The 22931-nt window shown below is 42.5% G+C and overlaps 5 protein-coding genes across 5 annotated transcripts; 1 reads left to right on the top strand and 4 right to left on the bottom strand.

Annotated features, from left to right (window-relative positions):
- The first annotated feature begins 72 nt into the window (after positions 1 to 72).
- LOC131881909 (uridine phosphorylase 1-like) lies at positions 73 to 2317 on the top strand. Its single transcript, XM_059228908.1, has 7 exons — positions 73 to 221; positions 291 to 404; positions 1096 to 1217; positions 1281 to 1506; positions 1573 to 1708; positions 1778 to 1971; positions 2044 to 2317. Exons 1-7 carry the CDS (start codon positions 219 to 221, stop codon positions 2206 to 2208), a joined length of 960 nt encoding a protein of 319 aa, XP_059084891.1. The 5' UTR covers positions 73 to 218; the 3' UTR covers positions 2209 to 2317.
- A 238-nt stretch (positions 2318 to 2555) lies between these two features.
- On the bottom strand, positions 2556 to 5085 carry LOC131881912 (uncharacterized). Its single transcript, XM_059228911.1, has 5 exons — positions 4779 to 5085; positions 4102 to 4201; positions 3641 to 3867; positions 2897 to 3043; positions 2556 to 2830 (listed from the first exon to the last, which is right to left on the bottom strand). The coding sequence occupies exons 2-5, from the start codon at positions 4199 to 4201 to the stop codon at positions 2660 to 2662; spliced, it is 645 nt and encodes a 214-aa protein (XP_059084894.1). The 5' UTR covers positions 4779 to 5085; the 3' UTR covers positions 2556 to 2659.
- A 1-nt stretch (position 5086) lies between these two features.
- On the bottom strand, positions 5087 to 7144 carry LOC131881904 (alpha-1,2-mannosyltransferase ALG9-like). Its single transcript, XM_059228903.1, has 2 exons — positions 6081 to 7144; positions 5087 to 6015 (listed from the first exon to the last, which is right to left on the bottom strand). The coding sequence occupies exons 1-2, from the start codon at positions 6961 to 6963 to the stop codon at positions 5102 to 5104; spliced, it is 1797 nt and encodes a 598-aa protein (XP_059084886.1). The 5' UTR covers positions 6964 to 7144; the 3' UTR covers positions 5087 to 5101.
- A 2628-nt stretch (positions 7145 to 9772) lies between these two features.
- On the bottom strand, positions 9773 to 11274 carry LOC131881907 (rab-like protein 6). Its single transcript, XM_059228905.1, has one exon. It carries the CDS (start codon positions 11101 to 11103, stop codon positions 9850 to 9852), a length of 1254 nt encoding a protein of 417 aa, XP_059084888.1. The 5' UTR covers positions 11104 to 11274; the 3' UTR covers positions 9773 to 9849.
- A 2366-nt stretch (positions 11275 to 13640) lies between these two features.
- LOC131881911 (uncharacterized) lies at positions 13641 to 21373 on the bottom strand. The gene is made up of 2 exons (XM_059228910.1): positions 21344 to 21373; positions 13641 to 14333 (listed from the first exon to the last, which is right to left on the bottom strand). Exon 2 carries the CDS (start codon positions 14325 to 14327, stop codon positions 13680 to 13682), a length of 648 nt encoding a protein of 215 aa, XP_059084893.1. The 5' UTR covers positions 14328 to 14333; positions 21344 to 21373; the 3' UTR covers positions 13641 to 13679.
- Positions 21374 to 22931: the final 1558 nt, after the last annotated feature.

The raw sequence follows: 22931 nt of genomic DNA, 5'->3' as shown, positions 1-22931 counted from the left end.
TGTGTCCTGCAACAAAGTCAAAGCCATGATTAATCAATATTTTTTGGCTGGGGTCTTCATTCTTCATCTTCGCCTCAACGAGATGCAGGAAATGCGGTACTTTTTGTTCACACCACCAGATGGAGTGAAATAGGCTTCTTATCATTCCGAACGGCCCTTTCATTGAACTCACATTGGAATTGCCCATTTAGTGCTAGTTTGATATCACTTCTTTCAACATGGTAAGTGTTTAAAAAGTTTGAAACAACCGCAATACATAGTGTCCTTGAATGCATTATGTCTATTCTCAGGCATTGGCTCAAACCAATAATCCGTACTTGGAGGCGATGGAGGAGGATGTCCTTTACCATTTGGGCCTTAGTACCAGCACTCATGACTTGGCGGCAATGTTTGGGGACATTCGTGTAAGATTTTTTTCAGAGGGTTTATCGCATTGCCTAACTGTGGCTCACAACGTTGCAGAAAAAAGTCCCGTGATTATAGTGATCAATTCTGGAAAACATTGATTTGTAGTCGAGTTTAAATTCACTGCCCTATATAGCCCTTGAACATGATAAAAAGGTCACATGGTTCATGCTTATCCAACTTTATTTTTCACAAATGATTTACCAAATGCCTTTCCAAAAATAAACATATATTTTTTTTGGTTTAAATCTCGAGTAAATACTTTCAGGTGATAGCATTTCAGTTCTTATTGAAAAAAGTACTAAGGTATCGCCTATAAATTTACTAGGCTTCTGACAAAGTGCTTTCATTCATTCAAGGAACAAAGCTGCAACATTTTGATTTGAAATAGCTCGATCTGCCAACTCAAATTCGCTAGTAGACCAAATATCATATAAAGATTGAAAGATATTAAATAGACGAACTATAACCTTTCATTTTAATAGTACTGGGGATTACATTCCCTGTAGCGGTTAGAAAAGCCCGTGAAAAAACAAACCAAGAAAAAAAATGAAGGAACATTTTGGTTTACATTAGTTTTGAACAATACCATATCACCCTATTCTAAGTCCGCCGGGCTCTACTTTCTTACAAAATGTGCCTTAGATATTTGTTTCAAGGCTTATTTGAACGTTTTTTGTACAATTTCAGTTCGTTTGCATGGGTGGAACACCTCAGCGTATGGAGAATTTCGCCAAATTCATTATGAAAGAAATTGATCACGTTCTCCAACCTGGAACGTGTCTCCAAGATATCTCCAGGCATTCCCACAGGTGGTATACCAATCCACCCAATATCTATAAACCATCAAGATAACCCTTGTTCATCAAACTTAGATACGCAATGTTCAAAGTGGGACCAGTGCTCTGTATCTCTCACGGGATGGGAGTCCCGTCCATGAGCATCGTCCTCCACGAGGTGATCAAGTTGCTATCGCACGCCAAAGCCCGCGACCCGGTTTTCTTCCGATTGGGCACATGTGGTGGGGTCGATGTGGACCCAGGAAACGTTGTCATCACCGAGGAGGCGTTGGATGGATTGCTCCGCCCAGTGTTTGAAAACGTGATCACCCTTGATTTTAATTTTTCTCCGGCGTTGTAAAATCATAATCGCATCTCTTTGTTTCAGATAATTTTGGGGAAAATTGTTCAAAGGCCCACTCAAGTGGATCCAATGGTGATTGAAAGCCTTATGAAGCTTGGGGAAAAGATGAAGTTCACAACTGTGACAGGACGAACTTTGTGCACGAATGATTTTTACGAAGGTAATTTGAAACACTCTGATCCAATATCTTGTGCCATGAATTGCCAGAGAAGTATGAAATACATTTCAGGACAAGGTCGAGTGGATGGAGCTTTTTGTAACTACACCAAGGAAGATAAAATGGAGTACATGAACCATTTGAAGCAAGTGGGGGTCAAGAATATTGAAATGGAGAGCACGTGCTTCACTGCAATGACGCATATGGCCAAATGCAGAAGTGCCGTGATTTGTGTGGTTCTTGTCAACCGATTATGTGGCGATCAGGTAATCGTCACGAAAAGGTGAAAAATGAGGCACGTTATAAAGTCTTTAATGACAACGATAATGCTTTTCCAGATCTTGGCCACAAAAGAAACCATGATTGAATGGCAAAACCGACCACAGCAATTGGTTGCTGCGTACATAAAACAACAGCTCAAAATTGAGACTCAGGTTCCTTCGAAATCGGAAATGTTCCGTTTTGGTGGATACGAGGATGATCAACAAACTGAGAGAACGTAATCCCACATTCGACCGGTCAAAGACCTTCATCATACAATACAACATCTCTATAGAAGCACTAGCGATGTTGACAAAACCTTCAAAATGAAATGCAAATCCTGCCATCCTTTCCAAGGCTAATGTTACTCAATTGAAAACGCTAAAAAAAAAAACTAATTTTCATATGAGATTTAGGGCTGTTGAAGAGTAAATATCTTTGCAAGTTTTGATGTACTTGCCATTTCAGTATCAAATCGAGATGAAGCAATGGCAATTTTTTTAAATCTAGAACTCATAAAAGCTTTGCTTTTACCGCTTCATCGCACTCTAACTGATAAGTGAAAAGCATCGCAATGATAGGGTTGTGGTTGTGCTTTGACTTTGTTTATTAAATGTTCTTTGAAGACGTGTTTTTTACAGATGAGGCACAAAAAATGAAATGAATCATCACTTGTCATTATTTTCCCACCTTTTAGTCCAGGATGGTAATGGTTGGGAATGATTTCAAAATGTCAATGTATCTCTCCAATTCCATTAGATGAGACTGGATGATGTCTTGACGCCTTTTCTCGTGAGGAGTGTCCCCGAACAGAGAAAGACCCAAGAATTGGTGTTGGTGGAGTGACCAATTTTTTTGAAGACCCTGTTTAAAAGATAGTTTTGAAAAAATAGCTAGTACAGTTTACCGGCTTATTTTCAATCGAGTTACCTGTAAGATAGATGATCGCTGATCCAAGCTCAGAAAGCAATTGGCTTCTCTTTCCATTCTTCTCTGAGCTTCCATTTCCATTGCATTCATTCTTTCCCGCTGATCTTTGGCGTGTTTCTTGATATAATTTGGAATTTTACCAAAACACTAAAAGGTGGGAGGTGGGGAAAATAATCTTTAGTACATGATACCACAGGATTAGAGGATGAGAAGTGATGTAGGATTTCCACCAAAATCCCCAAGTATCGCGGCTTCACGGACCAAAAAAGGAGACAATCTTATCCCTGAGCTGTATCATGGATAGATGAAATTCGTTCATTTTTTTCAAAATGTCATCTTGTTTGTGCAAACAGTATTCTGCCATTTGGCCATGATACAAGTACCGTATCAAAACTGAAACAAAACATTTTAGTCTTGAACTTTGTAAATAATTGAAAATTGAATATGATTACAATGCTCATTGATCGTGATCAGAGCTTTTGGTTGTAATGTTTGTCACCATTCTTCCCTGTACAGAGAACACAAAAACTAAAGAGGAGGGCGTCAAAATCTATTTTTTCACCGCTTTTTTTTAGCTCAGCTCAGTTTGTGATTTGATTGATAACGGTAAGATCTAGGAAAATTACATTACTTTGGACATGGATACAATCATTCATATTCGAATCCACATGCGCCTACATTAGGAAATGTATAATGAATCCCAACTCCATGACGGCTGCTAATGATGTGATAAGTTATCGATACCTTTTTCTTCGAGTAGGTTGAAACCAATCCAGAATTAAGAACTGATTGAGATGACCCGTTGACACTGTCAACAATTCTTGGATCATGTTGTTCAAACGGTTTGGACCTCATGACGAAGAGGATGTTTTCCTGGACATGATTTTTTCGCCTGTGTCTCATGGGAGTGGCTATGTGCTCTGTCACGGTCGGGACAGGTGGGTTTTTCTCATAGAAGGAATGTGAATCACCTACAAATAGTCGTAAGGAATTGAAACGGATTGCTTTCAATGTACTACGCTGGCTAAATTTGACATTTTTCCATTCTCTTGTCTCAATTAGAAAAGAGGGTACTTTTGGAAACCGAGGAACCGCAAAACTTCTTCAATACTTGTGGTAAATTACCTTTTTGTTCGAAGAAGTGCTAAAACACTTGAAGGTACGCACACTATGAATGTTATAGGAACAATAAACCACCAACTTACGAGATCCTCTGGCTGAAGCCGCTCTTCTGCTCCTCCTATGTGCTGTACTCCACATTCTTTCAGGGTTGGAAACTTCAGAATTAATTGATTTGATTGTCATCTAGATTTGAATTAAAAAGAGCATTTAGATGTTTGACGGAGTCTAGCAGAACTTTGGTACAAAATGCAACTCTTCGCATGAATTCCATTCCTCCAATAATTAATACCAAAAGGATGTGAGAAAGTTAGTTCAAGAATGATCAAATATAAATATTCCCCTGCCCAAAAAAGAGCTTATTTCATCATATTGTCTGTCTAGATGATTATTTCGAGGGGTCGGAAAAATAGTTTTTGCCTCGAGTCGCAAATCGATTACGTCTCCTGTATACGATTTATGTTTCTTTCAGATTTGTTGAATTTCATTCAAATTCGTCAAGTTCGGGCTCCTGTCATTCAAGCAAATCACAGCATTACGTAGAACAGTTGCAAAAATAAATTAAATAGTCGAAAAGTATCACATCTTGATGACTTCGTGTGTTTTACACTCTTGTGATATGATTCCGGTGTTTGGCAATGGTAGTTCCTCCATACCGATCATCATTGCCAGTGGTCGAATCTATTCCAAGTCTTCCATTATGCACTTAAGGCCTCGCTTAGAACGCGATGATTATGTTAGATGAAACTCGCCGATTGATTACCTTGTTGTAGGATATGTTTGACAACGTCTCAATCTTGATAATGAGCCAATATGGAACTCTAAGAGGCACGGTTTCCGTAAAGCTAAACTTCCCTTGCAAGAAACAAAAAGCGGGTCTTCAGTTGGGTGGCATTTCTTGTATGATCAATACATTGATTAAATTTTCGCCCAGATAAACATGCAACCCCCGTCTTGAGGGTGGTGATCAAAGAAAGCCACTTGGTTCTAGCAGTCTATTTCCAAACGAACCGCTTAGTGCAAGAAAGAGACGTTCTGAAAAGCTCGATAGCCTCGTAATAAAACATCATGTCATGAGCCAAGCATCTAGCCTTTATTCCTTTTCAGTATATTATAGTTATGGTAAAATGTGACTTGCTCACTCAAAATTGGCACGTAGAAGGCTTTGAAGAGACCATTTGATTTCTCGTTGTCGATAAAAGGGAAACTATGAACGACCGTCCAGTCGGGAAATTGGGAGTAATTGGGCTCGAACTCGGACTCCTTTTCATTGTCTAAATCAACCAGATAGTCACAGTCTTCGATGTTCGTGTACCTGTCCATTTCTTCCTGATTGAGGTCGTTAAATATATTCCTTGTCTCGTAAGTTCCATTGACATGACTAGAGTAGGTGGCGGGCAATTGACCTCTGAACTCGGACCGAATGAATCTCATCGCCCAATGCTGGGAAGGCAGGAAAAAAGATGAGGGAAAACGATGCCACTCTTTCCCGACACACACTTGGGTGTAAGTGGTCATGGATTCTTCCACATCCGGAGCTTCAAACGGTAAATGGCTGATTTGAAGCCAGGCATTGAAGGAGCCGCCATAGTTCTTATACAGAGCCACCGATCTCGAGAGGCCCAAAAGCATAATACAAATGACCATAAAGGCACTTCCATGGGAGGTGTGGTCGGTATAATGTCCCTTCTTAACGTTGAAAACCCATTGACCGGCCACCTTCTCCAGACAATCGATGGTGGTGGCGGCTCCAAAGGCAATCAACGGGTAAATAGGATACAAGAATCGCTCCTCTTTGTGAGGTTGGTAGAAAAAGATGAGAATCCATACGTAGAAACCCATCAATTGCAACAATCGACTGGCCAAGTTCGTGGAGGGTGAATTCTTGTTAGCCCACCCATACGTGAGCAGAAGACACGGCCCCGACACCAAGGATAGAGGGAACGCGATATTGAAGTTGAGGCTGGCATTAATGAGATAGAATCGGAGGTCGGCCACACCTAAAGCCAAGAGTATCCAATTGTTTCACAAGTGCTATCGAAAGTGTGAAACATACAATATTTACCATAAAGATCGGGTCCATGGCTGGTGAAAATGTTGTAGCTGATGATGTTCCATGGAGCCACAACCGAGCGTCCGTAATAGGCGCTATCCAACCAAATCTGCGGTACCAATAACACAACCGTGGAAATCGCCGACCACACTACAAAAAGTGACCATCGCCGACGCCGCACCAGAACATCCAGAGCAATGGGCAGGCCCAAAATGGCGGCGAAAGGCCAACTCAAGAAGGTCGATCCGGCCGTACAAAAGATGGCCAACGGGTAGTGACCCTGGGCCCAGGCGCCCATGGCCACCATGGACAACCACATGGACGTGGAAGCAGGTAATAGGGCACATCCCGCAACAAACATCCCGGCACTGCCCACCAGAATGGCTAAAGTCAAACGGGCCACATTGGGTCCGATTTGTTGGCGAATCCCGCGGATCCAATAGACTTCGGCCCCCGTACAAACTAAGGCCAAAATGCATCGGACGAAGAAGAAGACGTAGACCGGAGGCGGGTTGAGCAACTTGTCATATAGCCAGGCCGGTACGAGATGCAGCAAGATGTAGGTGTAAGAGCGAAGGGCGTATTCCGGCGAGTGTTCCCAAGTCTGAAAGCCCCGCCCATACAGAAAGAAATGCAAGGGTTCCCAATAGTTGTAGGTTTCATCGCAATCCCCAATGTGCGACCACAGACCCGAGGACAGGCGCACGATCAGCAAGATCTTGAAGGCCGTGTAGCTCCGAGGACACCATGGACCTGGCTCTACGGCAGTATACGCACTATTGACCGAGGCCGAACGGGCGGCTTGATCCCGTTTCCGTCTCGGATCCGACCCTCGGGCCGACGGAGCGGGCTGACGGGCTCGCCGGGAGTGACGAGCGTCGGCGGGCACGCCCATGACTCAATGGCTGGCCAGCTCGACAAGAACAAGGCCAGAGACCAGCCGTGGGACACTGACTTGAGAGCTGAATCGCCCCCGTTCACCGGCTTTAGGACCGAGAAAGCCAGGATTTCGGCCGATGGGATCAATCAATCAGACAATCAGTTTATCTTCGTTTGTTGACATTTATAGATTGATGTAAAGGCATGCAATAAGCGTGACCAATTTCCAGGAAATTTCATGCAATGCCCCAGAAATGCCCCACGTAATGGGGCCACATGGCCCAATCCTCCCAATGAAAACCCGATTCATCATCAATAGAGACGGCCAAAATATACCATATCAATTATCTGTCATAAAAGGGGTTCATTCGCTTACATTGTATATTTCGTGTTTTCATGGATATTTTTATGCATATTTTGGGGTTTTGGCGAAAGCAAATTTAAATATGGAGGAAATATGCAAGAAGTGTCCCCAAAATATGCTCATGAAATATGCAAAAGTTCTTTATAGCTATTTATACAATGGCAGGGGCATTTTTGGCGTGGAATTTATAAAAGTGAGGCTTGAAGAAAGTCAAAAAGGTTAAGACTCAAACAGACTTTTCAAGTACGATTTTGGCACTCTAGTTGCCTGATTATCAATTTGTAGCATTGTGCTGAACAGACGCATCATGGCCATCCTCAATAGGGGATGTCAAGTAAAGGAAATTCAAGGAAAAATGTGGTCCGGCCCCTTGATTTTGGGTATTTTGGGGAGAGAGAACTAAGACAAACATCACAGTCAACTCGCACCATTCGCCCATTGAATTTTCAATAATTCAGTGATTTTGAGCGAGTTGTGTTACACAACCCTACTAAATGAGCATGTTTGGTGTTAATCAGTGAACGCACTATCAAATTGGCTCAATACCATAATGCTAATTGCCTAGACAAGCATGTAAAATGGAAAAAATTTCAAAACCCAATGCATGCACAGTGCGGTTTGGCTGGGCATGTTGTCTTTGATTTTACTCCATGGAATAACGTTAGTTGTCCATGAACGCGTTTACTTGACTAGCCCTATACCATGAGTCATCCATCACAGGGCTTTTTTCTTACCCACGCCATACATGTTTTCCGTTTTAGATTGAGTTGATTACATAGGAATACATTGACGGTAAAGAGAATTAAATTAAGCCATAGGGCATAATTCTACAAACCCTCCTCAAATATACTTTACTTTACAATATAAATCTTGTATATTTCCCCCATCTCTAGTCATGAGTCAGTCGACGTAGCCTATCTTGACTTGGCACAGGCTTTTGACAAGGTAGACATGGCCTCTTCGTTAACAGGCTTCATGAGATTGGGATCCAAGGCAAGGTTCTCGATTGGTTAAGAAGTTTTATTCGTGTTAGGAAGCAATTAGTTAAGGTCCAGGTACACCTTTTTAGGTCCTCTCCTTTCATCACTTTCATAGCTCTGCTTCTCAAGCTCAGTTGTAAAGCCAGGAACTCTTCTTATGCTGATGATACAAAATTAGTGTATGGTAGGAATGGTCAAGATTCCGGTGGTCTGATAGATTACTAAGAGTAATATGGGATTGAATGGGATGACATGCCGTTCAATGACATTTGGGTCAACGCCAATCAACACTCCGCTCGTAGATAATGGAGGTAAAAATATTGACCTGGTTTCGTCCATGAGGGATTTAGGTGTAGTCCTCCAAAATGATGGAAAGTTCGATGAGCATATCCAGTTCAAAGTTGGCAAAGCTTTTCAAACATGTGGTTGGATATATCGCACGTTTAGGTCAGAGATAGTATCACGATGTAGAAGTCGCTTGTCCAGCTCCATCTTGAATATACCTCGCCCATTTGGGCTCCAAACTGTTCAGCATGTTTGCAAAAGCTCGAGCAGGTCCAAAGATGTTTCACTTGGAAGCTCTGGTATTGGGAGAGATTAAAGAAGTTGGGACATTACAGTGGTCAGAGAAAGTATGAAAGGTATCGTTTTTAAAAGCATCCATGGACTTTGTCCCAACCCAGGATTTAGGGTCAATTGTAGTGACCGTAGAGGCTTAACGTGCATTTTGAGAGCACCTTCAAGCCTTCGAGAATCCACGCTAGTTAGAATTCTCTTCTTTCTCAGACTCCTTCATTGTTCAATTTGCTACACTCAAATATTCGTAGTGAGTATATATTGTAGGTGCTGATGCAGTAGCAGGATTTAGCTCAGACTTGGACGAGTATTTTCACCAAAATTCCTGATCAACCCTATAGTATTCTTGGATTATCTCTCCATATGTCTATACCAAAGGTTCGATGCTTACTCTGCCATTACAGCCTTTTTCCCCGTTCAGCTGACTAGCAAATAAACACTTGTCATTCTGCTCTCTCACCTACTGGATCGTTCCCATTCTTTCCCCGCATTTCCGCTTCGTCCACTTCCATCCTTACAAACCCTATATTCAAGGGCTAACCAGATCCGCCAACTCCAAATCATTGGTCGATTAAATCATATTTAAAAATAAATCGAAGCACATATTTAGATTGCCTAGTTTCAGTTAGAAAAAGGGACTCTGTTATAGGTTATACTGTGGATTAAACAAAACCAATGCTATTAAAAAAACTTGATCATTGTCTAACACCTAATCATGTGCCTCACTTCCTTCTAATTTTGATCTTTAAAATATGCGTGGATACAAGGTGGCGTAAAGTCCACCAAGGGTCTCTATCCAACCTTAAAAAAACTAGCCAATTTTTTTATTGGTTCACTGTTGGCAATAGCCCATCGCATCGGGAACGGAAGGCGGGTCAGGAAGATTAAAAGACCATTCAAAATCCTTCAAATGCATCTGGGTTCTTTTTTGAACGCGTAAAATTTGGCAGAACAAACATAACAAAAAATACTATTTCAGCCCTCAGTCCGAATGGACATCCTCTTGGACTTTGGCCACCATCGGATTGCCGTCCTCCTCTTCATCTTCGCTCTCTTCCAAGGCCGCTGTCGGGCTTGCCTCGCTTCTGAGGCCATTTTCGTCCGATAAAAACGTGTCAATGCTGTTTTTAGTTTCAATGGGAATGAAGTCATCAACGTCGGGCACTGATGACCGCCTAACTAGCCCAGGGGTTGAGACTAGGGTCTCCGAAGATCTTACATGTGACTCGACGGTCGGGCTCTGACCCCGACCCTCATCCCTGGGTGGCTCCACTTTTCCGGGTTCGATATTTACCTTTGGATCGCCATCCGGTACGACCACTACAGGCGGTAAATTGACCGATGCGTGCAGCTCCTGGGCCCGGTTGCTACACCCGGGAGCGCAAGTTTCCAGTTCAAATTTCATGGCCCGTATCTCGTCTTGGTTAGTGGCCAATTGTTGTTCCAAATACCGCCGCTGCAAGGTCAGATAGGGCAGACTGAAGAATTTGTGCAGATATCGAAGTCCTAGTCCATTCAACAAGGAGCATTCGGTCAGACACAGGGTTCGACCCGCGGAGCTTTCGGCCTCCATCCAGATGCGGATTTCGTCCGTGGCAATGCAGCGTTGGTCGACTAGGTCAGTGAAATTAGCCATGATGAGGATGGGGATACCCTGGGGCACTTTGGGCACCTCGCGTTTCACGTAATCAAACGTCCAGGGTTTGCCCACATTCAACATAAACACGGCCCCATGAGTGCCTTTATAAACGTCCAAAAACTCAGCATCCAAACTAGCATCGCAAACGGCGGCCGTGGCAGCCGTGGCGTCGGCGGCGGCACCGCCCGTGCGATCGAATTTCAAGGCATCGACCTGAACCTTGCGTTTCTTGCCCCGATCGACCACATCCCACACATCGACCTTGACGATATCGTCCGAGGCCTTGTGATTCCAATGGATGGAGGCCACTTGGATCTCGTGGGTGGGTTGGTGGGCGGATTGGAAGCCCTGGCCTTGGAGGCGCTGCCAGAGCACGGTCTTGCCCGTGCCGTGATCGCCGCGAATCACGATCTGCAGATTACAATCCACGCCTCGAGCGAACTTTTGCTGCAGTTGGCTGTTGAGCGGGCTGGTGGCGTGGGCCAGTGGGGAGCCGCCCCCTTTGACGGCGGGGGGCGTCCAGGCCCCGCCGCCATTGGCCTCGCCGTGACCGGGCTCGGGCGAGCGGGTAGTGAGCTTCTTCCAGGCCGTGATCATGACTCCTTTCCTAGGCCTGGCTCATACGTGTTACCAGATGGCACATCTGGGATGGATCTCAGGACGGAGTTGGGAGGGATCGAGAAGAGATGATGAATGAATGCATGCATGCATGCATGGAGAGGTTGCTGACGGTCACGCACCCTCCTCACTCACCGCCCCACCAATCACTAAAATCTGGCCAGGATCTCAGAGTCAACCATAGTGAACATAAATCTCAGGTCTTTTTTACCAAGTCTGCATCTGACAGTAGGGGTCACGTGAAGCCATCCTGAGGTCGATAGGTAGTCAGTCAGTCCAACACCATCAAGACATGACCAGTAATTAGACAGGTGCGGTATGTGCTAACTATAGATGTTCTTTATAAAGTCATCTAACGTTATATAACGAGGACTACTACGACAAGCCAATCCCATTACCACCCCAGACCGACTGTTGGTTAACATTACATAGGTTGAGCGTGGTAGCGTCCCAAGAGAAGAGCCATCCGTTTCCACGTGCCCCTGAAGCGGGCAAGAAATTGGGTGGAGACTAGTGGCCACCTTGGAGAACGCTAACAGGTCGGTAAGGTCACGGTGCAATGGCTAAACAATGACGACTTTCTGAAGTTCAGCGACCAGGAGGAGCCCTTGGTTGCGGATGGAAACGTTCACGGAACCTACATTCCTAGCGGTTTATGTAGTTCCACTTTTAACATCAATTATTTCTTCTTTGCTCTCATGGGTTTGAATGATTAAATAACAAAACATTGGCAGCCCTAAATGTAATCCTTGTGCAAGGACAACGTCATTCCTGGACAAAGACGGTAGGGTGGGGCAACGTAACTTTTGTCCAGATGAACCGAATACATTTTCCTTCACACAAGTTGGACTTTAGTTAGCTCAGAAAGCGTTCGCCAATTTTAACATCAATCGAACGCCTGCGTTCAAAGCAATGAGGTCCTGAAACTCAAATCGACGTGGGCAGAAAATGACTTGCTTAGCACCACGTTGGTAAGATCTTACCAACGTGGTGCTAGCTCATTCAATTTGTGCTCTCCGTAGTCCGAGTTTTAAATGCCCAAAACTTTTGACACAGACGTTCGATTGAGATCAAACTGACCATTGCTTTCTGAGGCTATAATTGAGTCAACTAGTGTACAGAGAAATACATTTGATTGACTGGAATTGGAATTATTCATTGTCCCCCACCCCCGTCGCTGGCCAGTGGTGAAGTCGTCCTTGCCTTGTGCTACTATCAGTTCGCTCCAGGACAAAGTAGCTTTTGTGGCACAGAAAACACAATTTTTATTTTGTTTTGTTTTGTATCTAGCTCTTTTTTAGTTTTGGTTTGTTCCTTTACCTTCTAATGGGGCACACCTAGGCGCGTTCCTGGACTTTTTTTTTCAAGCAAGTCCTTATTTTGTGATTTTTAAAGTTCTATTCGTGCGATCAAAACTTTTTCAATTTTTTAATATTTTTTTGGGAAAATAGATTAATTTTTTCCTTCCAATTTCCCGACTTCATTTTTTCCTTGTTAAATAGGGACCCTTTCATGGATACGTTTAAGAATAAAAAGACTGAGATAACGTTCGTATTGTCATTGGACGTTGTATAACTCCATCCAGGGACAGGAGTCGGTCCCAATATATAAGTTGGCTTTTTTTAAATATATTTTCAATAACTATTCCTTAATCGGGACGACCAAGTCGGTTTGTCCATGCCCTTGAGATTAAAAATCATAGCCTTAAACTTTCCACCATTCAGCTTATTGTTTTGGCCAAGTATCCGATCTTAAACCTGACGCAAGGTATTTTGTTGGTCACTAGTTAGAACGGAATTTCTACCAAAAATTATCTTGCCATCATTGCCATATGGACATGAAAAGCCCATATTTCGTAGCATTTACACCATTGAAGAAATGTAACGGAATGAACGTTGCCTATTAAAAACAGAAACAAACAAATGCAAATTCGTTCTTACTAATTGGAATTATTGTCCAACTATTTGAAGTAATTGGGGGGGTCAATGTTCAAAAACATTTTTTGCGAACTTCCTAACCGCTACTGGGAATAAAATGCCCAGCACTTCAAGACGAAACACGTATCAATTTTATTCAAATTCACATTTACATATTTTCTGATCGACCAACGAATTAGAGTTGGCGGATCTGGCCAGCCCTTAAACTTAGGGTTGATTAGAAATTTTGGTCAAGAACTTGTCCAAGTCTGACTTGAAAGATGCTACCGGATCAACATCAACAACACCTACATATTCCCTACGAATATATGTGGGGATCAAATTGTACATAGCTGGAGCCTGAGAAAGCAGAGATGTGGACTTCATTGTTCTAGGTAACTAATCTGGATTGACGATATTCGTACAGATGATTCGTACAGTAAAAATTGCCAATCTCATCTCTCGGCCATAGAACTAGCCCTGTTATCTTCATTAGGATTGATCTTCAACGAACAGTTAGATTTGATGGTTTCAACACCTACGTAGTATGCCAAATCATTTTTGTTTGTGTTTCGCCATGATTAAAAGTGATCAAGTGTCTACAGTATGAATATCTGTATTACTCTCAGTGGTGGTGGCTTACAAAAATACATCGTCCAGCGGGCCTGTTGGCCTTTTGGTGTCAGATCGAGGGGCCTTTTCCAAGACCATGGTCTTAAATCGCTCATTCTCCAAGGTGGTCATGAGTCGGTTCAAAGCATAGATTTCTTGCCGTTGACGTGTTGTCACTAGCCGGGTGTTTTGAGTCTTGATGTCTAACGAGAATATGGGGGATCTATTGTCCGGGCCAAATGTCCTTTTGGGTTTGAGATCGGGGTGTTCCTTCCCACTGATCAGGTCAGTCTTTTTGGTTGACGGTTGAGCCCGCTTCCCATTAGTCTTGGTTCTTGGTTTTTTCTTGTGAGTGGAATTGGCGCTAGTTCGACCCGATGAGGTTGCTGAAGCATTGGAGGACTTCCTATGATCACGCTGATTGGCCCCGAGTCCATGGCTGAGATTGGGTTGAGACGAGCTCAGTGCTCTGGAAATTTTGGTCACGCTGTCTCGTTTCCGTTTCTCGCCACCTGGCTGATTTTCAGATTTGGGGGCCTTTTTGGCCTTGGATGGTTTGGGCGTCAGCTTCGACTGAGCCGAATTCAATGCCGGTTTACCTGACGAAGTTGCTGTTTGTGTGGTGGGTTTAGTGATTGATTCCAGAGGCTTTTTAGGCCCACTCATCCTTCCCATCCCGTTCTAGAAATGAAACGGAAAATGTTTTATTGGTTGAGTTTATCATGTGATTTGACTCTCTGGTTGGTTTATTCCTGCACAGTCGAACTTCGATATAGCGATATTTTTGTTGCTTACTAAATACTGTATTTACTCGTACTTAATAGCAAGTTTCGACGATGTAACGATATGTTTTTCGGTGGCGGAAAATATCGTTAAATCGAAGTTCGACTGTTTTAGCTTGGTATATGTAAATTTCAGTTGGTAGAGGGCAAAAAATTGTAACTTTTTTTTGGTTATAATACAATGCACAAAGTCGGAACAAAAGACATTCTGGAACGCCAAGTGTGCGTCAGGTTGCATTTTACTATCACGAATCGACTGGGATTATCTTCATAAATAGGCGAAGGGAAGACTGAATGAGAACAGTAGGCAGGTAGGTAGGTGGTATCTTCTACCCAAAACCAATTTGCTTAAATGTGGATCGAGTAATTGGTGCACTTTGAACCAAACTCGCTCGAAAATGTACAGATAGACACTTGTTCCATTCGAGTTGGTCCCATTTCTAAATATATGCCATTCACCCACCGTTTTCAATTACAATTTGCCAAGCCAGTTAATCACAGAAGTACGCCTTTCAAATTTAATGCAATTTTTGCCATTTCGATGATTAGAAAAAATGAATTGATATAAAGAATTCATCTAAAGATATAGAAACTGTACGCACATACATTTGGCGAGAAGAATCTGTGTTTTCTTCTTTGGGTGGCTCAAAAGTGGGGGGGAAATCCGAAATGCTTTCACTGAAACATTGTAAGAGGTGGCCAAGATCTCATTAAAACGCCTTTCGTTCGTTTGGTATGGGAAAAAGAAGGGGGGGGGAGGGGGCGACTTTTCTCGCTCCTTTCAAAAAAGATCACATTCCTGAGATTCTTTTACGCTTTGTAGTTGGGTGTAACATGGACACTATTTCGAGTCTAAATATCTGGTGTCTCTGATCAAACAACTTCAAGAAAAGCCAAGAAAAACATTAGCCTCATGCCACCCTCGGGATAAGAGCTTTTTCAGTTTTTTTACTTGTTAACTCGAAGTACCATTTCCCCAGAAATTTCTCGTCAGTGTCTTTTACAGTCTTGGTCCCTCTTCGCTTTCCAATCTCATCTCCTCTTCTCCGTGAATGAATTTTGAGTACAATTGGTGTTCCGCACCAATTTTAAAGAAATCCATAACATGGTCCGTCGTCGGTTTTTTCAGGGATAGGATTTTATGCCCCTTCGTACAACAACCCCCTAGCAATAGTAACCTCTCCAATATGGCCTGTCTGCGAACGAGAGAGAAAGAATGCGAACAAAAAGTATCCCCGCATAGATAGAGCGGATAAGAAAACTTTAGATGCCAGAATTTGAAGCACTTTTCTCCTCGTCCTCGCCACTACTCGTACACGTTCATACACGTACTGTTGCGCTCGGTCTACTCTACGGCAACATGGATCCAACCTTATGTCCCTTGGGATGTTTTATCCTATGTGTGGTTTCAAATCGAATTCGGAACTTTGAGATGGGATAACCTGTCGACAATTTCTCAGAACCTCGGGAGCATATATATCTTACAGCCATATTTCATTTCGTCGCTCGTGGGCGAGAGGATTGAAGTTGAACGTTTTTATGGGTGTTCCACTCTAGATCGTTGGCGTTTCTATCCCCTGGATCGTTGGCAGCACTATCCCTGGGGATTAAAGTTCCTTCCTTTCACATTGTTTGTACCGGGTTCCACAGAGACGGGTCGCAGTCTCTCCCTTCTTGATTGCGACAAGTGCTGACACTTGGAAAAGTGAACTTGGAGTGTGTCCATCCAGGTTCGTTTTCTTTGGACATGCCTCTAACTTTGCCTTGGCACCCTCTCTGCTTGGCATCAAAGGTTTTATTCACGCATTCTTGGGCTTCTTCTACACGATCCCATTGCCATGTGGAAATTGAAAGCTTAGTTAAGGGGGCATGACCCGCATTCATTCATATTTGATGATTAGAATCAAAACTGATCCATTTCCATCCACGTGAGATAGTTTGTTTTTACCTGGATGGAGAGAACAATAAAGCCACCAAGGCTCGACAACAAGTAACGAGATCAACTCAAGTTGGAGCCAAGTTGTCGAACTTTTCCCGACTTTTTGGGGAACCCCAGTCAAGTGGATGAGAAAGGAATGTCAACATAGGGTGGTGGTGGTGGTGGTAACCAATGAAGCCTATAGTGGGTTCCACTTGAGCCAGGAAAAAAAAAACTTGAATCCCCCTCGTCTTTTTTGCCCGTGTTCCAGAAGAGACGTGGTCCAGCTCAAGAAATTCATCTGCTCGTCAGAAAAAGAGACATCCATCATACTCGGACCAAATCCGGTTGACGGCCTCCACTTTGAACCCACTATCATTCACAATGTTCCCGTCCACGTTGGTTGTTGGTTTACTCATGTGAAAACTTGTCAACTCCACTCTCTCTCGCTCTCTTTCTCTTTCTCCCTATTCAGATCCCTTCGAATGTAGCTTTACTTTAAGTTTGGCCACCACAACATGATTTTGATCTTACTGGGCTTTTGAGAACTCTTTGGAGATTTAAAGCCCCTCTTTGGTGAATAATCTCTCGGGAGTCTGATAGCGAGGAGCAACTCACAATCATGGACAAGTACGAAGTGCGAAGGTACACTCCGCGGTCGGTCTCCTTGGTGGGATAAGCAGAACGTGGAGATTTCCGCCGAAGGTCTTGCTTATTTGGGACGAACGAAGGGAACTTACCCATAAGAACGACGTGTGAGTTCTTGAGTTCTTCTGATGAACACTTTCGGTCCGAATGGATGACAAAGTTAGTTTGAATTAAACTTACCATGCAAACGGGTCTGGGTGTAAATTTTCAAACTTAGATCCCAAATGTAATTTGTCGAGGCTCGTGTCGTTCCACTAGACGAAGCTGAAGGAAAGTTGTCCCAAAGTTTTATTGATCAAACAAACGCGACTCGTTCTTGCACGTCGTCAAGTACGCGTGCAGAACTATGGATGTACCTCGTACATTCATTGGTACAATTAAACGGACGGGGTGTCGAAGGAAATTAAGATATGCAGAAATGGCATCATGTGGAGGGAGCACTTACTCGATCTCAACCAGTCGGAAAATCATGGTCTTTTAGCCCTGGAGAAACCTGCAAATGGTCCATTCAAAAGACTGACAACTGGCATTGTCGATCACACTGAATTGGTGAGCGGGAGTTATGGAAAGTCATCTTGCCTTGAACAAAGAGCACCACTCACTGTCAATTTGAATTTCTTGGCAAACAAGACTTGATTATGAATTCGCAAATATGGAACATCTTGTTGAGAGATAAATTGAAAGAGTCCTTATTCCCACGAGCTCGTTTTATATTCCATATTCCTTCGAGGTGCAGGCCATGAATTTCAATGAATTCCACTACCATTTGCAGAGGGCGCCTTCAGATTTCCGTACCAACTACTAGCAAGCTAGCCTAACGCTTGGATAGTGTTCAAATGGTTCACAATGAATCCAAATGAAACTACGTCTTACCGGCACGGTTTACTGCAGTTATGTTTCTGAGCCGTTAATTGGCTACATGTTGGTTTGCGTGTAATACTGTGAATAGAGAGAGCATCCACAAAAGTGCAAATGTTGCTGAGCAATTAATTGTGGTGCCAAGGTCGAAAGGTTTAGTCTAGTCCGGAAAAAGATTCCGGCCATAACATGCTTCATTTACGCATTTCGATAGACAAAGTCATCGTGCGATATCAGATTTGTTCTCCGTCCGTAGATGTGGATTTAACGTCGACAAGTTTCCTTGAGAAAGGTCGAGGGGAAGAATCGGACTGAGGACAGCTCTCATTTCAGGAAGCTGAGTCAACTACTGCACTGCATACCCTCTCCATATTTGGGATCAAAATACTAACTCGTGGCAACTAACGATGCCTAAACTCGTTTTTTAACAGGGTGGCCGGAAATAACGTCCGAAAAAATGTAATTATATTCATATCCACACAACAAATTCGGAGCGTATCACTCGATGTGGTCTTTATTTGGGACCACCAGAGCCTTGAAACTACGATGTACTTGATCAGAGTTGACACAGGAGGACAGCAGAGCCAACTTATGCTGACACCCCTGTCTCTTTGATATTAGACAATTAGTACCATTCGTTTGTAGAAAACCTTGAAAAAAAGATGGTCCAAGTCTTAATACTAATCCGGGAAATGTTTATTTCAATGTTCGATCTAGTCTTTTTTCAAAGGCAAAGTTGAACTCGCCGTTTTCTATGGCCACGCAGTATATTTGTTTGTCACTTTTATCAGCATTTACAACCGTTGTACTCAATCAGTTTAGATGAAATGGCCCATTATCCACACTTCAATTGGTTTTGTTCCAAATTTGAAGCTAGTTTTTGAAGGAATTTACTCATTGAGAGATCGATGGAAAAGTCTGTCTTTGATTGGTTGAGTCTTGAATCAATTCAAAACAATTCTAATTGAGTGAGGACAAACCAGTTGAAGACGAGCATTACCATTTTTCTGTTTCATTTAACTCAATGACTTTGCCGTATGGGGCTACTTTTTTATAGGCGAGTGTTAGGCTCTGAAGCCCAATCAAACCAGCCGGCGGTCTACTGCCATGATCAACTTTTTGTGAATATATATTTATCATCTAAAGCTTTCCCTTGGGCTGTTGAGGAAGGAAAATCGAACCTAAGGATTTTTTCATGACAGGAAACTATCCCAAACCCACTAAAGCGTCACACCTCCTCCCTGTGCTCTATTTTGCAGAGGATCTAGATACGTGGATCAAAAAAGGTGATGTTCTTCTGTACAGGCTAACAGACAAAAGCAATATTTAGTAGTCCCATTTCGAATGGGTTTCAAACAAGTAGTCCCCAAGCTGGGGACTGTTATGAAGCAAATTCTTATTCCAGTGGTTACTATCAATTTCTGGAGGGATCTCATGCTTATGGTATTGGCAGGGAAGTGTGAGACAACTCATTTGTCTCCAATGAATGGCATAAAATACACCTTTCAAAAGCGACTGCATATTCTAAATCAATTACTGACGTCAAAAAGACGGCTATTATTTTAAGTTACGTCTCCCGTTTAAACTATTATTGTCTAGCTTCATCCTGACAAAAAGTCCCGGCTAAAAGGGCGCCCTCTATGAATAACCTTTTCATCACTATTTCTGCCTCAAAATAGGGTGTGCCCGCCCTTCGCCCTTCCCCAATACCATCATCCCATCGCACCGGATTCTGGGATCCCCAAGGCCGTTGAAAGCCTACCGGAAACCCTCTCCGCAACTCGCCGCTAACCTCCGTTCCGTGTGGAACCTCGAGGAAAAGGTCATCTGATGAAAGGATGTAGGGAACAATTCCAGAGGAACTTCGAGTCGTCCCACCCCAAGCCCCAACGATAAGGATATGAGCGCTTGGATGGAAAGGGGGCGGGGAGAAGGACGGAAGATCATGAGCCTGTCCCGTTACTCCGTAAATACAGTATACGTGCATTAGTTGACATGGTTACTTCGGGTAGTGAAAACCTGTTTTAGAATTATTACGTAACCCTACGACAACCCTAGAGATTCGATTCCAAGTAAGTAGGAAAATCTATGAAAGCGTTGAAATATCTCCTATCCCTTGAGATCGCACTACGTATACTTCTAGTAGCGCAATTATTTTGATAGGCGCAAGCTTCCCCAAAATTGAACATTTTCTCGTGTCCGGTCACACGATTGAACAACTCTTGCAAAAACACAAATATGGACGTACGTAGGTAAAAGTTTCACAGATGTGAAGTATTCAACTGGTGCTGCTTTTTTCATTGTTTCTGTCTTCTGATTCACGAGTTCCTCACTTTTATACGTTCCTCCCATTTGCCAAGGACAACTTCGCCATGGGACGGTGATGATAGGGAAGAAAATGAGCAATTGAATTAGAAACCTATCGATTTCGATCCCACGTTCGCAAACCGAATTGGGTCTTCTAATTCGCAATTCAATCACACCTGTATGCAAAAGTTACGAGCTCTCAAAGCCATCTTTGAGCAATAAAGCGCAAAATAATTGAGTTAGAACAAAAATGCAACTGTTTGGTTGGAATAATACCGGTACAGTCTCCATCTAGAGATAAACCTTTCCTTGTGATTGCCAGTGCTTTTTTTTTTCTTCCACCTTGTCTCCTAATACTTTATTGGGATTTTTCTCATATTTTGGGGCTCAAAAAATATTCTTGTACATTATTTTTTTTTGACCATTTTTCTTTCTTTCCTGTGATGATACGTAACAAAGAGAAAGATAACTTCTGAAACAAGGACTTTATTCAGTTGTTGATCAAATCGGACACAAATCTAATCATTAAGTGAGCAAAAGTGCTCTAAGCAATAGCACTAGACTCTCGAAAAGAATCAGTTGTATACTGTACCGTAACATCGGAATCACTTCAAAAGTGTCCTAATGTCAAGCATTGCAATAAAGAAGATTAAATTTCTTGTCAATAGAATACAGTAACTCAATAGATCACCCAGTATATAAAATTGTTGTCCAAGAATTTGGCAACAGAAAAAGGCAATAAACAGGACTAACAATGACCTTTTGGCCATGGCAGTAACTTTTTTGCAATTCATCGCCTTTTTTTGGTTCATTTCAAACATTTTTCTCGACTTTTTCACACTTGCAATTGTTTTTGCATTCTTTATACTCTTTCGCACATTTTCCAGCTTTTTCTCATTTTTTCCCGACTAACAAATAAGTTCGGCCAAAATGGCAGCTGGTTTTTTATTCAAGGTCTGTTAATCAGGAGCCAGCATGGACATGACAAGAATCAGCTTCTTAGGGATAGGAGGTTCAATAACCGGTGCTTAAAGATATTATAATGTAATATTCCTTTTCACCTATGTGTTGCTTGAAATGGAAGGAAAAATAGCTCCTCCCTCCTCAAACGCATTGTTGCCTATGTTTAGGAAAGTTTATTTTTATGCAAATTTGCTGTCAATAAAGACCATATTTACCTGCAAGTTTTGGCCGGCACTAGTTTTTTCGGAGCCTAGAAATCAGCATAAGTTGCTATAGTTATCGTTAAAATTACTGATTTTAGTCGCCAGCACTCTTAATGAAAGATTGATCAAAGATGTGCCCTTTTAATATCTTCCTAACAGAAATTGACCCCTTGTTCTGGAGGCCCAAACATATGGCAAATTATGTCTACTAAGCTTCTGGGTCTATGGTCTATGGCTAGGCCAAAACACAAAATTCTTCGAAATCGACTAACATGAATGAGAAGTCAAAAAGTAACTCATTAGTGCAAAGTAAGAACAACTTGAAAAGTACCTGAAAAAACACGGTCTCAAATTCCCCACTGTATAATTCAAAATGTGGCCAATTGAAAAAATCCAATGTTTCCAATTGGTCTGCGAAGGAATACCATTTTAACAACACAAACGAGCGAATCTAAGAGGTATCATGAACAAGGCAACGATATTATCCTCAAGTGCCATCGGTTCCAACCCTAGTCCCAAAAGATAACATATATAGCCCTGAAAAACAAATATGTTCCTTGTTTTTAGTAATGAAGCACATTGATCTAGTTCTGCCCGCTTCTTTTGGCCCATATGTAAAGGACCATTTTTGTCTTAACCTAGAAATTGAAGTCCGTCAGTTGGACTAAAAAAGAAGAAAACCAAGGTTGACTCTAGGCGTAAATTCCGGTAAATGAATTAAGAAACTAAAAGCTGATCAGTTTTGATCACATAGCTCATCAATTTTAACCATTCCATTGGTAATTCAAGAGGGAACGGAACTTTACGACCATAGTCCCTTGGATTTGAATGTGTGGTCAAGGGTTGAACCATTCCCGAAAAAAACTTTTCCAAAAAGGCGATACTTTACCGTTAACATTACTTTTTAGAAAATTGGTTAAGAAGTCTCATTTGTGGTAGGAAGCAATTAATTAAGGTCGAGGGATTCCTTGGTAACATCCATGATGTCGTGTGAGGTCGGATGTTCCTCAGGGCTCCATTTTGGGTCTTCTACTTTTCATTATCTTCATTGCTCCACTTCAGAAGCTTAGTAGTAGTAATGTCAATATCTCCTCCTATGCTGATGATACAAAATTAGTTTGCGGTAGGAATGGTCAGAATTCCGGTTCTTTGGTAGAGGTCCTAGACCAAATCTACTCTTGGGTTGTTGCAAGTAGTATGGAAGTTAATGGAATGAAATTTAGCTCATTGACCTTTGGGTCGACGCCATCAGACACTCCACTATTAGATGATGAAGGCAAGGGCATTCAGCAAGTCTCATCCATGAAGGATTTAGGTGTAGTCCTCCAAGATGATGGAAAGTTCTATGAGCATATCCAGTTGAAAGTTGGTAAAGTTTTTCAAACATGTCGTTGAATATCACACGTTTAAGACCAGAGATAGTGTCACGATGCTAACTCTGTACAAGTCGATTGTCCAGCCGCATCTTGAATATGCCTCGCCCATTTGGACCCCAAGTAGCACAGTAGGATTGCAAAAGCTGGAGCAGGTACGAAGATGTTTTACCACGAACATAGAGGGTATGAGAGAGCTCTCGTATTGGGAGAGGTTAGAAAGGTTG

This window comes from Tigriopus californicus, chromosome 6 (genome assembly GCF_007210705.1).
Source record: "Tigriopus californicus strain San Diego chromosome 6, Tcal_SD_v2.1, whole genome shotgun sequence".
Taxonomy (NCBI): domain Eukaryota; kingdom Metazoa; phylum Arthropoda; class Copepoda; order Harpacticoida; family Harpacticidae; genus Tigriopus; species Tigriopus californicus.
Note: the sequence above shows the minus strand (reverse complement) of the source record. Positions and strands in the feature narration are given on the sequence as shown.

Excerpts from the sequence above, each read along its gene's own strand:
- LOC131881912 (XM_059228911.1), bottom strand. The coding sequence starts at position 4,201 with ATGACAATCAAATCAATTAATTCTGAAGTTTCCAACCCTGAAAGAATG. Across the intron at positions 3,868-4,101 it reads GGCTTCAGCCAGAGGATCTC|GTGATTCACATTCCTTCTAT; the intron begins GTAAGTTGGTGG and ends GACTATTTGTAG. Across the intron at positions 3,044-3,640 it reads CAACCTACTCGAAGAAAAAG|TGTTTTGGTAAAATTCCAAA; the intron begins GTATCGATAACT and ends CCCACCTTTTAG.
- LOC131881909 (XM_059228908.1), top strand. Across the intron at positions 1,218-1,280 it reads ATCTCCAGGCATTCCCACAG|ATACGCAATGTTCAAAGTGG; the intron begins GTGGTATACCAA and ends CATCAAACTTAG. Across the intron at positions 1,507-1,572 it reads TCCGCCCAGTGTTTGAAAAC|ATAATTTTGGGGAAAATTGT; the intron begins GTGATCACCCTT and ends TCTTTGTTTCAG.
- LOC131881907 (XM_059228905.1), bottom strand. The coding sequence starts at position 11,103 with ATGATCACGGCCTGGAAGAAGCTCACTACCCGCTCGCCCGAGCCCGGT.
- LOC131881911 (XM_059228910.1), bottom strand. The coding sequence starts at position 14,327 with ATGGGAAGGATGAGTGGGCCTAAAAAGCCTCTGGAATCAATCACTAAA.
- LOC131881904 (XM_059228903.1), bottom strand. The coding sequence starts at position 6,963 with ATGGGCGTGCCCGCCGACGCTCGTCACTCCCGGCGAGCCCGTCAGCCC. Across the intron at positions 6,016-6,080 it reads CCATGGACCCGATCTTTATG|GTGTGGCCGACCTCCGATTC; the intron begins GTAAATATTGTA and ends TCTTGGCTTTAG.